This window comes from Pinus tabuliformis, chromosome 1_1 (assembly GCF_031772625.1).
Source record: "Pinus tabuliformis cultivar Carrire ecotype Pingquan chromosome 1_1, CPIR1, whole genome shotgun sequence".
In the NCBI taxonomy this organism is placed as follows: Eukaryota; Viridiplantae; Streptophyta; class Pinopsida; order Pinales; family Pinaceae; genus Pinus; species Pinus tabuliformis.
In genome coordinates this window covers 493,265,483-493,282,570 of record NC_142297.1, presented here as the reverse complement: position 1 = coordinate 493,282,570, position 17,088 = coordinate 493,265,483, and the positions used below count along the sequence as shown (strand labels likewise).

The 17,088-nt window shown below is 40.0% G+C and overlaps 1 protein-coding gene and 1 pseudogene across 3 annotated transcripts in view; one reads left to right on the top strand and one right to left on the bottom strand.

The window, feature by feature from the left end:
• Positions 1 to 7,618, bottom strand: part of LOC149213938 (uncharacterized) — a 137,338-nt gene extending 129,720 nt beyond the window's left edge. Inside the window, exons 1-2 of one of the 3 annotated variants that reach the window (XM_089392151.1) lie at positions 6,672 to 6,789; positions 5,883 to 6,504 (exon numbers count right to left, since the gene is read on the bottom strand). Coding sequence is in view for 2 of the 3 variants with exons in the window: in XM_089392149.1 (XP_089248275.1) it covers positions 6,672 to 6,825 (154 nt within the window). In the remaining variant the exon portion in view is untranslated. Of the gene's footprint in view, positions 1 to 5,882; positions 6,505 to 6,671 lie in introns of all 3 variants that reach the window. The other 2 variants (XM_089392149.1, XM_089392148.1) reach the window with 2 other exon arrangements.
• Positions 7,619 to 14,506: 6,888 nt separating this feature from the next.
• Positions 14,507 to 16,255, top strand: LOC149213937 (uncharacterized; annotated as a pseudogene).
• Positions 16,256 to 17,088: the final 833 nt, after the last annotated feature.

Sequence of the window (17,088 nt, the reverse complement as noted above, 5' to 3'; positions counted from 1 at the left end):
GGTTAGTATGTCAAATGGGGTCAATTCTCTGTTGTAGTCCATCACTGGTCTCACACCGCACCTAAGTTCCATATGCCAATCCTATTTCAAAGTTCATAGCGCACAAACCTCGGTTTAGGTGATTTCGTAGCGGAAAACACCGATTTTGCACTAACTGCGCTACGAAATGGGGAATTCGTGCTGATCCACAGCACATCTCACCCCAGCTGTCATATTTTCTGCAAGAATTTTACGGGAATAACATGTGCAAGGTCTTACATGTCGGTCTTGACACGTGTTCTGTAGCCTTCAAATTTGATTCTTGCCTGTACTATTCAAATCGAGATTTCCATCCAAAACCAAATTTGAAAATTCTCTATTAAGACCGAAACTTCTGATTCTAGTTTCGATTTGTGATCTATCTGGCAGTATGACTTCTGGGAAGAATGGGCTCTTGTCACTTTCCTTTGTTTCTAATTTGCAAAATGTCTTGAAGAACAGAAAAATCGGAAAGGCACAATGCTCGGAGCAAATTGCAGTAGCTCGAAAATTGAGGGGTTGCTTTCAGAAATCAGTATTGCATCACATTCTAGTCCCCAGGCTTCAACATTAGAATACCAACATATGGTTACAGATCTTCATTCTTCCAGAAGATTAAGGAAGACATTCCGCCATGATGTAAAAATGCTAGATTTCTTTCATCCAGAAAAGGTTCTAGCAGAATGCAGTGGAGCTAAAGACAACACGGACCGAGAAGATATCCAGTCACATTATAGAGCAGAACTTAAAGAGGCATCTGTGGATGCGATGGAAAATAGTAGATTGACTGCATCTGAAAAGGATTCAAGAGAACAACATCACGAAATACTACGTGTGTCAAACCAGGGTAATGTGTCACCGTCTTGTCTTGGGGAACATTCTCATCATGGTGGCCATCTAGCAAGTTCTAGTTTGGTAAATCACACTGGTTTGCCCCATACTCTCGTGAAACAAAATATTGTAGGATCCATGCAGCATTCCGCAGAGAATATAACAGTGAAGACAAGGGTTGACCATTCTGGTAAGAGTGCTTCTTCCAGTTTACAAAAGAAGATAGATATGGCTTATGTGCTATCCCTGCCTTGGATCCGCCGCTGGTGTCCCTCGTATCAGATTAAATCCTCTGTATTTGAGATACATTGTGGTTCAGCGGCTACGAGGGGAATTAATCTTAAAAGTCTTTCAGTGAAAACGATACCAAGTGCTGCTGCAATGGCCATTGTTGAGCTTGCTTCCCAACAACTGCATTCTTGTAAACGGCAAAAGAAATGGATCTCCAGAGTCTAGAACGCAGTGGGTTTTACAGCTTCAGAACTGTATTACTCTTGTTATTTCTTTGGGTATTTTTGAAATGACACTGTTGTACTTTGAATACGCAAATTTCAATGCAACTGGAATCAGGTCCACAGGTATTACTATTTGGGCTGTTACATTTGGTGCTGTCAAGAAAACCATATCCCGACTCATTATCTTGGTTGTTTCAATAGGCTATGGTGTAGTAAGGCCCACTCTAGGAGGTCTTACTACGAAGGTGCTTCTTCTAGGAGCAACGTTCTTCCTGGCATCTGAGTTGCTTGATCTTGTGGAGAATGTGGGGTCCATCAAAGATCTATCAGGAAAAGCCAGATTGTTTCTTGTTCTGCCAGTTGCAATTGTGGATGCTTTCATCGTTATTTGGATTTTTACTTCTTTGTCTAAAACATTGGAGAAACTTCAGGCAAGGAGGTCGCTTGCTAAGCTAGACATTTACAGGAAGTTCACTAATGCATTAGCAGTCGCTGTATTTGTTTCCGTGGCATGGATTGGATATGAGCTGTATTTCAAGGCAACTGATCCGTTCAGTGAGCGTTGGCAGAGTGCATGGGTTATAAGTGTATTTTGGCATGTTCTTTCATTTGCTTTGCTTTGTGTCATATGTGCACTTTGGGCTCCATCTCAAAACTCCACTGGTCCTCCAGTATATGATCAAAATCCAGTGAGTAGCATTAACGTTATTGGGCCAGAGGAATTATTAATAGAAAATGAAAAGGGAAGGAAATTTAATAATGCAGAAAAGCCTGAGGGGAAGGATTTTCAAATTGGACAGTTGACAGAGAAATTTGCTTCAGACATTGGTGTTAGAAATGATGAAAATATGGGCAAGATGAGGCTTCAGAATAGTTTGAAGGATAAGTCAGAGGTGGATCTTTGTGGAAAATTCATAAATAAAAAATCAGCAGGAGCTTTTGGCATACTTGAACAGGTTTTTGGCAATGGTAACTGTCTCACTTCTGATTCAGATATTAAAAGACAAGACAAATCCGGTGCTCTTTTTTTCAGGCAATGAAGTTGAAGATAAGGTATACAAACAGAGTAGAGTCTAAGACTGTGTTTTTGAAATTACACAGCAGTTTCGTAGCGCGCTACGAAACTGCTGTAGCTACATGTTACAATTGAGCCGATCAATTATGATTGACAAATCAGCAAATCTTTTTGAAAGGTGTTGTCTTCACACATGAAAAGGTGGCCAGCACATCATGGATGTGGCAGTCTGCTCTATTTTGGGGTAATCAAAAGATAAAGGATAGACTTCGTTGGATCCGAACATGATAAAGCAGACTAAAGACCGATACACAGGGACAGTTTCATATTTTTCAGGGTATTGGAAAGGATGTGTCATTAAAGATCAAACATGGAGCGTTGAACATCCATTACAGCCAAATCGAAAGAGGACCAGGTGTCAAAGAACAAGGAGAGGCCATTATGCATGGAACATGGAGTTAGAGTCATAGTTAATTTAGAACTCTTTAAAAACTCCAGTCAGCACTTTAGTTGTATTTATTAGTTAGTTCAATAGCTGATAGGTGTCAGTAGAGGTAGTTATCGACTCCCCTCATGCTGGAGGAGGAAGCTCGAATTAGTTAGAATAAGGATTCTATATATAGCTGAAACAGCAATGTAATAAGGGTTGGAAATTTTATAACAGAGTATTGTTTTGGCTTATGTAAAGACAGAGTTCAGTAATATAATTTGGCTGCTTTTCTTCTCAGGATTCATGAAGGATTTCTATGTTCAGAATGTATGATTTTATCTTTTCCTTAATGTCTTTTACAGTTGCATGGGTGTACAATCACTCAGAATTCACTGATTGTGCTCTGATTTCCTGTGTGCATTTATGAGCTGTGGTTCCATATGTGTTGTGTTCTGAATATTCAAATGCTAAGTGCCCTGACTTCTATGTAAAGGCAGTACTATTGTTTACTGAAGTGTGATTGACTCCATAGGCCCAATGGAAACTTATGAAATGTTTGTCCAGCCTTTATATTTGTCACTGTTATGTCACAAGAGTTAGCCATCTTATTCTTAACCAAAATCAATAACCCTTTGAGAGAGCCCTCTCAGGCTAAGGAGGCTAAGCCTTAGTCAAAAGATTGGTTTGAAACAGTTACTTGAAGTCTTCCTGGTTTGCAGCCTTCTAGGGCCTGATTTTGAGATAACATACGACTAAGCAAGGCTTCTGAGATCATGATCGTGACAGATCGAAGGCAACTCACGAATTTTCTTTGCAATCATCCTACTCGAGCTATGAAATACTACCCGTGATCAATTCTAACTGACCCGAAGCTCCTGGGGTTATTTCCCGCGACAAGACGAAAGGGCAGAAATTTCAACAACCAACAAAGGCTAAGATTAGTCGAGGTTTCATGGAATTTTAGAGAAGGGTTTCGACAAAATTCACGTAGGATTTACATTTTGGAAACAGGTTGAACATCAATTATGGCTTTCTGCATTATCGAACTTTGGATTGGCGTTGCTGCAGGTAAATTAGATCATGCATGTATCTATAGGACCATCATACTATTGAATGAACTGAAGTGGACTTTGGTAGAATTAGTTATACTTATCACAGTTGTGAATAGCATATGTTATTGTGAGTTGAAATTTGTTAGCTAGCCATCTTATGTTTGACACGAAAAAAAAAAAGGAAAATTGCCCTAGTATATTACATTTGAACATGTTTTTTTCTTAGGCCAAATTTCAAGCAATTGAAGTCTTTTTCAGTGAGGTTATCAAGAATACTTGCCAGTGTACCTAGATTTCTGTAAAATATAAACTAAATAATAATATTCAATACTATCTCTGGCTCCCAAAGAAAAAGCAGCATCCAATCATTATGCCAATACTGCCTCACCATTATTAGGCTTACTGTTGCATTCATACCCAACTTACCACCCAATAAGCAATTTTCTTCCCATAAGCCCCAAATTGCCAAATATTATAAATGACAAAATTCACCAGTGATATGCCTGCCATTACATGGATGGCAACCACAATCACAAGGCCAAAATTTCATTAGCATCAGTATGCCAAAAATGCTTCACCATTAGATAATGTCATCACCAAATTTATTGCATTGTAAAAGATTCTATCCAACGAGGAATATTTACCAGATGTTAACTTCCAATTGGCTGGGACAATATTTCCAATATAATAATCGCATTGTAATTTTTTTCGTTGCTTCTACTCAAAACCATAGCATCAATAAATGGCATATTTGGGAGAACAACGCATTTGAACACATTTTTTCTAGGGGCCATACTTTAAGTAATTGAAGTTTTTTGTGGGTTGGGGGTTGTTGGTGTTACCATGAATGCTCACCAGTATTCCACGATTTCTATAAAATATGAACTAAATAATACATATTCACTACTGTTTCTGGCTCCAACTCAGACCATAGCATTTAAGCAGTCGAATTAACTTTTCAGTAGGGTTAGTGTAAATGCTTTCCAAAGTATCTCAATTTCTATAAAATATAAATTAAATTTTAAAAAAATCAATACTATCAGTGCTCCTAGTCAGGCAAATCTTTTGCTGCATATGACTCCACCTATTCAAACTTGAGACACTCTAGGGCACATCATCTATGGCTCTTTGTCATGTCTGATTTATGACAAATACCAGTAGAAGATGGTGTATGGGCACTGCATGTTACCTCGTATAAGCCAAAAAAAGGAACGTTCTAACAATGGTCTCAAACAATGTTTTGCTCACTTCACTGCATCTCTCACAATTTACTCACAGTAGGTAGAAACCTAAATTCTTGCCCAGTATTTCAAGTAGTGGTTCTCTGATATCTTTTTTAAATTCTCTGAAGTTTACAGCATTGGTCAAAATCTAACAACTACTAATGTCCCCAATACTTCTGTCAATAACACTCCCAGATTTTCTTTTGACGTGTTTCATAAACCATGACAACGACGTTGCACTGCAAAGAATGTACATCCTTCGGCTTAGGTGCCAGGATTGAAGCATTGAAACAAGACCCATCGATGTTGTTGCGTACTCCACAGTTGGATTGGGTATGAAGTGGGTCAAGCCTACTCGTTTAGTTCAAGTTCGGTAAAGCCCAGTCAGACACACCAAGATTCCGGGAATCTGACCAAAATTGATGAGTTCGATGGAATTTGAGCAAGTTGCTTGGATGGTCTGGCCAAGTTTAACTGTCTTGACAGATTTTAATGAAGTTTGGCATACATCGAGCTATTTTGAGGAAACTCCAGAAGCTTCCTAGGAAGAAATGTTGGGCATTGGCCACCTTTCGAAATGCTGCCACTAACATATCGGCGTATACTTCATCATGTGAAGACATGCAGCAAAAAGCAATATCATTACATGCTTAAACTCCTTACACACAACAGAACTCGTAAAATTAACAGAGATCCAAAAGCCAATTGAAAGAATACTAGAACCACTGCATCTATTAGATATGTTGTGTCTAAATAGTAAATACAACGAGAGGCCCTTTGTTTATAGCAAACTGGGAGGAATCCAGCATTTAAAAAGGGTGGGTAGCAAGAATACCAACTAAACTTTTAATAATTTACCTAAGTTAACTTATAACTGGGTATGTACATTGACACGTCAGCGCATCTACAGACATGATCGTTTCTGCTATTTAACGGCCATGATCGTTTCTACTATTCCATGGCCACTAGTGGCTGCCACTTCTTTGAGGAATTGAACCTCAGTGAAAGAAATAACACTACCCCGCTTTCACCGACCCAGCTGTGCTCTTGTGACCGCCTATTTAGGCATTTTGGAGTCTTTCTTATGTAGCTCTATGCGGAGCTTTACTGGAGTTTTACACCATTGCAATCCATACTGTTACTCTTTGGCTTTGGTGCGCAGGTTGCCAGTCCAATTCATGCCGTTTTGACCAACGTCTTGCCCCAGGCTTCCCCCCTTTAAATTTACACAGTGCGGATGGGGTGGAGAGCCACGAGAAGGGAACCCCGATACGCACCCTAGCACTCTGTCGACTTCACTACTGAACCAGCCAGCCAGTTAGCAACCAGAAACTGATTTAACAAGCTCGGAGAAAATGTGTATTTGGAGCAGAGAGCAAAACCCTAGTTGAACAACCTTTGAAAACTGAGAAATTCATGTGACAGCTACGTGAAGTGACTTGCTCTTTCAGTTCAAATCCTCCATATAACACATTTCCAACTGAATGCAGCATAAAGCAAAAATCCTTAAACCTTAAAAGATAAAGATACCTTAAAACCCCACTACAGATCCTGTTCCGCGAAACGAGAGAATAAGGTCCGCGGTTTGTTTTTTTCTTCCATTTGTTATTTAATGCAAATGAGACAATGAAGAGCGTGCGTACTTACCTACAGGCCCGGCTTGGACGAACAACTCCCATAGTAATTCTTCTGAAACTTGGGCATCCAAATTTCCAACATAGGCTGTAGCATCCTGATTTCTTTCAGCTGTATGCTGCCCTAGTAAATTGGCTCCTACGCCCGGTGTTATCCTGCTGGTCATTTTCTTATTCTGTTATCGGAATAACAGAATACTGCTAGACGTTCTACTCAAAACCCACCATTTTGTGGCTCTAGATCTGTATTTGTATTTAATTTGTTGTCCTCTGCTGCTCTGTTACCAGAATCGGGACGGTTGCCACCGTTCCCGATCAAAAAAGTATACGAAACGAGACCAGGCGGAAACGCCTTTTTCTATGGTCCTTTTAGTTAACAGGTGCATATATTTTATGGGAAATCTTTTACAGGTCGTAGTTCGCTCTTTTGCAGGTCGTTGTCAGCAGCTCCTAGGGTTGCCCATACACGCGCAAAAGAGGGAATCAATTACACCCAGGCTTACAATAAACAATCTTATGACACACGGTGCTCTTGATAGCTTTTTTGAGCTCAAAGAACTGGACTGGAGGCTTGCCTTACATCCTAGAGGCACTGCGGAAATCGTAGGACCGATGACAGCGCTAATAGAACAGTTCACGGAATGTTGTTCTTTCGAGCGTCCTTCAATGCCTGTGATTACAACTACCACTTATGCAAAGGTCCTAGGGCGAGCAGGAGCCCATGGGCATGTCTTTCCCATCCACGTAGCCCTAACCCTCAGCGCGTCTTTTCTGGGCACAGTGATTACCGTTTCCTCAGACTACAGGAGCAGACAAATCAGGGGACCATTATCCTTGTACATCTGTCACGCCAACGACTCTATTACCCAATCGCACAGACCCGATCGCAACATCTTCAGCGCAGAGGCATGTACGATGTTTTGATGAATCACCGCAGTCTTACTGAGCTCTTTATTGTAGATTTTATGCATGCATTCATTTAATACCCTAGAGGCATATGCCAAGCATACAGAAAGTTTATTTCTATACTATTGTCCTTTTTTTTACCTGATTTGTTTTCCAAACATGTATATTGTTAAAATTATTTGGATTTTCTTCACGGAAGTTGAAGGTGTAAAATGCATGAGAATGTATACATTTAATTGATTAGGAAGGATAAGAATGTATATAATTAATAGTAAATTAACTTTGGTATTTAAATTATTTAGTTTTTCAATAAAATTTGGGTTGTAAATTTAATTGAAACTATGTTGAAAATTGGAACTAAATTTGTGTTTTTCATTTTTATTTTATTTTCTCTTTTAATTTCTTGAATGTGAAACTTTCAAACTATGTTTCTCGTATGGTTGTCGTTTTTCGTTTTGTTTCTTGTTTCTCGTTTTTAATAGCATAGCTCTGCTAGGAGTTATACGCCAGGTGCTCCTAAACCGCTCGCCTAAAAATTGAGAACATTTTGCTATAAGCTAACACTTGTTGCGAAAGAGGGAAAAACTCCGAGCAAGGTTAGTTATATTATTTCAAAGGAAATTGAATATGAAACCTTCTAAGAACTTGTAATACAATTAGCGAAAGAGGGAAAAACTTCGGGCAAGGTTAGTTATATATATTTCAAAGAAAATTTAATTGGAAAATTTAAAGATAAGATAATGATATTTATGTCCAACTAATGACTATAAAGTAGGTCAAAGGGATTGTTGAGTACAATGATGTCTATACAATGCTGGAGAACCAAATGGCCTACTATAAGAAATACAATGCATGAATATAAAAGGTACAATGCAGGAACATAAAAGATACAGTGTATGGAATGCCTTGACGAAGAAGATTTAGGGTCTAATGGCTCTGAGGATCAAACCCATATCTCATAACAGTCGAGGCTGATTGAAGAACACTAAAAAAAACTCCACAAAGTTTGTTGGCCTGATGAAGGGTCAGTGAGAGGTGCGGACTGTCCACTAAATCGTTGTCTGGGGGAGTTTGCACAATGTTGAGGTCTGGAGGACATAGTTTGTCTCCCAGGGACAGATCTGAGATGGATTTGTTGCCGAGTGAGGTCCCATGTATCCTCACTGATCTAGAGTCTGGATATGAAACAGTATTAATCAGTCTCTTCATGCCCCTGTCTGAAGGTAGTGCCCTGAAAAATGTCATGATCCTCTGTGTGGGGTCTAGTTTGATGGGAGGCTGAAGAATATGTGCTCGAAACCTGAGAGCCTCCTGAATTTATAGAGCCAAGCATCTCTGATCGGGATACCTGAAAAAGTCTGTGAGGATTTGAGTGTCTCTGAACAAGCAACGAAACCTTCCTCTAATCTCGTAGTAGATAAGACATCCAAAAATGAAGTGCACCTCGGTCTCTACTTCATGTAAATGATATACTTGGCAGATTTTGTTTGGTCTATCAATCTGGTGGTCCATCTATACTCGAAGTCTATGAGAACCCACTCTGAACTAGCCTAGAGGAATGCGAAGAGCACCCATCGAGTGGTGAAACGTATACTAGGGTCATATTATGAGTCTGTCTCTCAACCCCAAGAAGTGCTCAGTGTAGAAGGCCATCTTTGGGCATAACCCTCCTGGAGGATTGACCCAAGTGACTTGGACGAACTACCTGTAGATGTCCTCCCTGATGATCTTGTTCAACTCCTGTCTAGTAGGTAGAAGGTGACCAGGAGCATCCAAGGAATATCGGAAAGGAGGGAGACGATCCAACTGAATGCCCACTGACTCTAAGAGATCTGAAACTCCTGTAAACCAACATCTAGCCCGGCCCAAGGGAGTAGAACGAGCAATAGTCTCATAAAAGCAATTTGCCTAGTAAGGGTAATGGTCCCTACTCTTTATCGAGTCTGCAAATCCCCGAACAGGATGCAAGCATGAGACCAAACTGAAGACTGTCTCAAGCTGAAAGGGCTAAGCTCCAAACTCTGCGAGGATTATGTGCTGAGGTATTGTATGTTTGCATCTAATGATGCGACGGAGAAGAAGAATCCAAACTCTCTCAATTGAAGCCCAGTCTGACTCAAGTAAAGACTATCCCAAAATCTCTGAGCCATATAGAATAGTGGGACGAATGAAGGTGTCCATGAGGCTCATCTTGGACGAGATGTCCTAGAAGTGATGTCGAAATCATTGTCTCTCAAGAAGGGCTAAGGATCCATATCCTTTGTTGATATGATGCTGAAGCATTGGTCGCAAACTACAGCAAGGACATGAGAATTGCATTCCTAAGTACGTATACGTGTTGGTGATCTCAACCTCCTCCCCTCTGGATAGGAAGTGAAGGTTTGAAGTTCTCTTCACCCCATTGAAGATCATAACCTTGGTTTTACCCAAGTTGACTGTCAATTGTCGAAGATTGCAAAACAGAGCTAAGGCATTCAGATGCCTCTGTAATCCTTTTGAAGATGAGGGGAGGAGGACCACGTCGTCAGCAAAGAGTAGAATAGATATCAGGACCTGGTGAAGAAGGCAGCCACCAGTGTCCTGGATATGCTCATGTAGAAAATCATCCAACTCGTCAATATAGATCCCAAGCAGGGTAGGGGATAATGGACAACCTTGTTTAACCCCAATAGTGCTTCGGGTGAAATTAGACATCCCATGAGCCATGCGAAGACGACCAAGGATAGACTCATATAAGCGCGTAATAGTTGTCAATAGGGTTGCAAAGATGCCAATATCTCTGAGTCTCTGGAGTAAGGCTTCCCTTGGGACAAAGTCAAAAGATTTCCGAAAATTTACGAAATAACAGTAGACTTTCAAAGAGCAATGTCGTGCCTCTTTAATCATGGCGCGGAGGGTGAAGATGTGGTCAATGGTCTTATGAGTTGATCGAAAACCTGCCTATCCCCTAGCTCTGATTTGTCTCTGCTCAAGGTCACTAGAGAGCTTCCTATGTAGAACAGTAGCATACAACTTCAAGAAAATGTGGCCCACCATGATAATTCTGTAGTTATTGGGATTTGAGTTGGAGCCTGATTTGTGGATCGGATGGATGATGTGGTGTGACCATGCCAATGGAAAACCTTCACAGACTACATGGTTGAAGAGATCAGACAAGTAGCTAACCAAAGCACAGAAACCATGTTTAAAGAACTCTGCTTGGTAGCCTTCCTCATCGGCTACTTTGTTGTTGTTCATCACCCAAATGGCCTCTCTAATATCTTTGTCTGAGAATAGGTAAAAGGAAGGGGGTGGGGAGGTAACATGAATTTGCCCCTGCCCTGAAATTCATAAAGATTGGAAGTGTGAGAGAACATGGATGTAGGGCTGAGGTCAAATGGAAGAGGGGAGCATCGGGGAAGGATGGTATGCCAAAATTGTTTAAGGGAGTGGGCAAGGAGAGCAGAAAGTTCTTGTCTTCTATGAGAGACAAAGAGTCATTTCTTGCGACGAAGGAGACGATGGTAAGAAGCTTTAAGGTCAGGGTAGAAGGGTTGAGAGTGGGTGAAATCATATCGAAGTTCTCGATGTAGAGTCTTGCATTCATCGTCATACTATTTGTTCATGGGACAAGATCAAACTTTTCGGGAGATGGAGGTGGAATGAGTGGAGTGAGGGAAGGATTTGAGTGTTGCTTCCCAAATGGCAGATGAAAGACGAGTGTATTTAGTGGAAGTAGAAGCAAGCAAGGAGAACTGGGTCTTTGATGGGAGTATCTTGTGTATGGTAGAGGAGAAGATGTCAAGGTCACCTTTGTCAAATCGAAAGGTGGTTCGGGGTGGGCCTCGAGGGGAAGGATGGGATGGAAGGGGAGGGTCATACCAGAGAGAGAAGGAAAGAAGTGCATGATGAGACTGAAAGAAGTGCATGGGGGAGACTGAGAGATGACGAATAAAAGGGAGCAAGTTCTGGCTAGCGAAAACATGATCAACTACATTCGCACCCGCGCCATATAGTCGACACGTGAAAAAGCGGGAGTCTAGGAAACAAGGGAGACAATTTAAAATTAACAACTCTTGTGATTCCCCCAACTGCAATAGATGCTTACCATAAACTGTAGTGGGCCCCAAAGCATCATCTGACATCCGGTGAAGCCCAATTGAATCTATATCTATCCCCTGGGTATCCTCTGATCGATCGTGGAGAGGGATCTAGAGATCTCTAGTACAAGCATTGAAGTCACCTAGGAGGATGACTTCCCCAACAACAAAGTATTGGGTGATTCTGGTGTACAAGTCTACAAAGGGGTCCCCATTTGAGCCATTATGGATGGGAAATGGTGAAGAGGCTAGGTGAAAGTAACAGACTGCAATGTAGATGTCCATCGAAGGAGAGACTCTGACGCTAATCTGAATCCACATAAACCTGGCAAAATCATATTTGGCTACCAAAGCTTCCATGTTTTGGAGTGAGTCACTATCCAAACAAGCAACTCCACTTGATCCTATGACCCCTCCTGAGCTCCTTGTCTCCTACCTGCAAACTGAGAATCAATGGTAACATGTGATATCTGGAAGAGGTTTAACAAGGCTTGCATGAGTCTCGATCACAAAGAGGATGTTCGTTGATTCGATAGCATCATACAAAAGTCTCGATGATGAGCAGAAAGATCCATTGTCATTCCAACAACGTATAAAGATGCTTGTACCTTGTCGTCTCCCCAAGCGGGCCCGACATTTGGAAGCTCCATTTCGGGGTTCCCACCCAGGTGGGAGGGGGTCCTGAATGACTACCGGAAGATTCCTGATAACTACCCATTTCCTTGTTTGTCGTGTTGCCATAACATGTTCTCTGGATTGTTTAAGTTCCACAACCTGTGCTCGAGTGAGGTCCTCATCCAAGAAAATCCTGTTGGGGAGAGAAAACAACTTCTGCTTAGCCCTGAGGGCACGGAGTCGATCGGATGCAGTCTGAAACCTGAGGAAGAGAGTGGAGTCATAGCCCAATCAAGCTCTGTCCAGAGCTATATCAGGGAGGCTAAGGGTATCCTGAAGGAACCTAGCCCCCACTTCCATAGGATCCGGAGAGGAGTGAGGTAAGGGGAGACCTCTCACCTTGAGATTCAATTCTCTCACTCGTCTGGTGAATACTTCCACAAGTTTTGCTTGCACCACCTCCTCAACTGCTGCAAGAGGTGTAGAAGTTTTATCAATTTCCCAAACCATCTGTGCCCAAGAATTGATGTGTGTCTCAGTTTCTTGTTTAAAGGTGGCCTGTTGGGATCATTTTTCTTCCTGCTTGCTTTTAAGGTCGAGAATTTATGCACGCAATGTATCATTTGGAGGGTGGAGATTTTACTAGTCTTTGCTTTCATGTGATATCTTCTTAAGGGGTAAATTATCCCCTTCCACCTTTGAAACTTTGGTAGAGAGGGTGTGTATTTTTGAACGGAGCTTGTTGTTTTCAGTTTCCAGAAATTCCATTTTCTGCAGCATTTGTTTTACTTGGGTTGTCCAGAATGAGAAATTCGACTCCATGGTTTTTTCATGGACCCAGTTTCAAGTTGTAACCCTTGACCCTCAGCCACTATTATTGTGGGTTTAGGCGAAGCTAGAGGCTCTAATAGGATTTCAAGGAACTTGAGTAATCTAACTATTTATTAATAATTATTATCCAATTTTAAGGTCACGGTCAAGCGAGACACCAAATTGGTGTATGAGACCCCCTTGCTTGTGAAACAAGGGACTCACCTCTGCGCAGTAATTTGACCTCTAAGTCTACAAAGGCATACATACTCTACCCCCCTTCGCTTTTGAACTTGTGACTTCTTAGGAGGAAACACATGGTCTTAACCATTAGGCCCACTCAAGTTGTATTAATGGGTAGGTTACAATATATTTGTGAAGATTTTAACACTAAATCATTCAAGTTAAGATGTTTTTTGAAACATATCATGGTTTATATTAGATGGATAATAAAGATTTAACTTCCATGATATTTTACAATATTCTTAATAGTATATACAAATTAAAATTGAGATCTATTTCCAAAGTAATTATGTCTAGTGAGTTCTGGTTTTTTTAAGTGATATATGATTTCTAGAAGTGAGTTATTGGTATTATAAGAAAGCTTATTTATAGATTAAAAATATCCATGGTAAAGTGAGAATAAATCTTCATGGATAAAAATCATATTCCAGTTTATATATATATATATATATATATATATATAGAGAGAGAGAGAGAGAGAGAGAGGGGCAACTATCTCGTATTCGTATGACATGGAATCGATTCCAACTGCTACCATTATAAACTATAGGTGCGTTGGACCTCCTCGCACATAATACTTTATTAACACAACCATCGCCAATTGAGTTGCTCGAGGGCATAATTCTTTTTATAATTAATAATAATAATTTAAAATAAAGTTAGAATTTAGTTAGTTTTTATGATTTTTTTAATTTTAGCAATATGAGATATATTATGAAGTAAGTGTTTTGATGTTTATTATTGGTTGATGCATATCAAAGTTTATTAGTTATTTAATTTATATAACTGTGCTAATTCATATATAAATATATAAAAAAATGTCTATTTTGGAATAAGGCTTCTAAAATTTTAATTTAATTATCAATAATTACATTGAAGGTGTTCCCTCTGCGGTGTTGGGCTAGGCAAATCCAGCTAATCAGATCCTTCGATTTTTGTCGTTCTCTGTCCAATCACTTTTTACCATATGGCTTGTGTCGTCAAAGCAGGTCCAACTCATGTTTGAGTCTCTGCTTGTGTTGATACATGCCCACCCACATTCCTCCTGTACATGATCTGCACAACATTGGAAGAACTGATGGAGAACGTCGCCCCATCGTCGAGCTCGACCAAGACTAGAACCATACCTTATTAGCTAGGAAATCTGAAGAAGTTGCAATGTTTATGGTTGGTGAGCTGCAATCTCGTTGGAGAAATGCGAGAGACTTTAGCCAATCTTGTGGAGCTCACAAACTTGGATTTATCCATGAGCAACGATTTTCATGTGCTGTAGTTCTTCTTCTTGATGGAGCAAATCAACTTCTTGTAACAACCCATGTTTATAATATGTGAAGAACATATGGGATTTGGTTGATATTTCATGGATTTTGATGATCCATTTATACATTTTAGAGGTCATGACTCTATGTATTGTGAGTATTTGGAGAAAGAAGTAAGTTGGGGAAACGTCATCACCCTATTATGAGGCGCACAATGAGCATGTCGCAGTTAGGTGCATGTTCAGGCATTGAAACATACCTCTAAGTGAGTCCTGCCATGAAGAAAAACAAAGGGCACCCAACCCAATTGCCCCACAATCCAGGGTACCCAGTCCCCCATCCAATGAACGTGGCAACAACATACTCATTTTGAAAAACAAAAACAACTCCTATGGGATGATCCTAATGAGGGCAATAATTAACCACCCCCTTTGGATGCCTTCTTGAAGGGTATGGCCCTAGAATTGGTCGTATCATATGCAACTCAATCATTCGTGGAGCGGGCCCAGATTCCTTTTGTTCACGTGGGTGTGAAAGTTATGTGAAGAACCCAATGGGAGTTAGAGGATATTATGCCTTGATGAGGACTAAATCGTTCCCATAGACAATTAATCCTTAGAAACATGGTGCGCAAATGGTCGAGCTTGCTCATTTTCTTCAGGCTTGCTTTCTCTATAAGTGTTTCCTTGGTCATGTTCGGGACATTTACATGTATAGGTACTTGTTTTTTAAGATATTTATATTTCATTACTGCACAGAAAAAAGATGCATAGTACAACTTTGTGTTAGGATGCAAAGCAGAGGTATGTCATGTTGTGTGAAATAGCAGTTGGATATGTTTATCTTATTGTTTATTGGAATTGTTTGTATAACTCAAAATATCTTCTCTTCTCTGACCCTTCACCTTGCAACATAACCAAGAAAAGCCAAGCATGTTTGCTTGTAGGCCAACATGTTGTTTGGCTGCAAGATTGAAGGTTCAAGAGCATGTGTGCTTTGGGGGTCCCTTTGCTTATATGTGTTGTCTTTATGATGCCTCCTTGAATGCAAGCCTATTAATGTTACAATTAATATAAGAGTTTGGTATTCCTTGTTGGAGACTTTGTTCAAAGTCAACATGACTATTGTTGCATCTCAAAATTTCCTTCCAAGCTTTTGGGTTTAGGGTTTTAGGGTTTGATCATGTTTCAATTGATCACTGCATCGTATCAGTAATGATTGAGATTGAGATGTGGTTGTAGATTAATTGTAGTTGATGTGTCCTTTGTTTTGTATTTAGCTCTCCTAGTAAAAAAGAATTGACTGTTGGGTAATAAGAATATTTAAGTGAGCCCACCCTTTACACAACTAAATTTTGTTTCATCTGGATATGATTTTGGAACCTTTAATTTTCGAAGGAAAAATTGTCTTATCATATTCTAGACTCCAAAATCAGATGTAGGTTGCATGTAGATAGTCTATATCAGTGTACTTGTCAATATGGTTGACACTAAAAGACCAAACTAGAATCTTCGGTGAAGTGTTCACTTTCCATTGAATTTTCCATTTGCCTTACTTAGTTAAGGAGCACCTCAACAAGAGTTGAATGTAGGTGTTTCTAGAATTAGAACTAGATCACCATTAACTTCCCATTTACTTTGGCAGGTTTCCCAAACTTGGGTAGGGAGCACCTCAACAAGAATTGAACTTATATCTTTCTGCAAGTGGAATTGATTCACTATTGATTGGAAATGGAACTAATATGCTTTTTTGTGGAACAAGGTGACTTGCAATTATGAAGTCTTCAACGACTATTTCTCTCTAGCTTGTATTGTAAGTTGTTCTCTCGGGTAGTTCTCACAAAGCACATTTTGTTATGTTTAATATGTTGTCAGGATCCTTGTGTTTCACTTTCCGCGAGGTTTTCAAATCCTTTAATGATTTCAAGTTATTGATGGCTTGTCTCATTTGAATTCTATGCATGTAAATACCCTTATTGCCCAGCGATAGATCAAATTTTTGAAGAATACTTTCAATTTTGATATCTTTTACTACCTAGCCTATCCACTTGGTTTCTAGCCATGGTAGGGGTTGTCACAATAACTCCTTCTCTTGTTTCTATTTACTGATTGTAGGTTACTGAATGTTTATTTCATTTTAACTTGTTTGGAAGTAGATGTCCCTCCTTTTTCATTGCTTTGTGGAAGTCATGCCATCATGAAATCCTTGCATTGGGGACTTTTTGTGTAGTGCTTCCTTCAAGTTCACTCAAAAATATAACACTAACAAACCCCACCATGTTGGTGATGGTAATCTAGAAATGGGAGGAACACAAGGAATGAAGTACATCTAATTGTCTTGTATCTCCTGAAGACAAAGGCAAGGTAGTGATGCAGATGCAATGACATTTTGGTCAACAAATGTCTTGTGTTTCTTTAGTTCTCAAACTATGGTTGTCTTGGATCCAAATGTACGATTATAATCCCAAAACATGCTCATACTTGAGCCTAGTTAAATCAAACATCACAAATGGAAATAC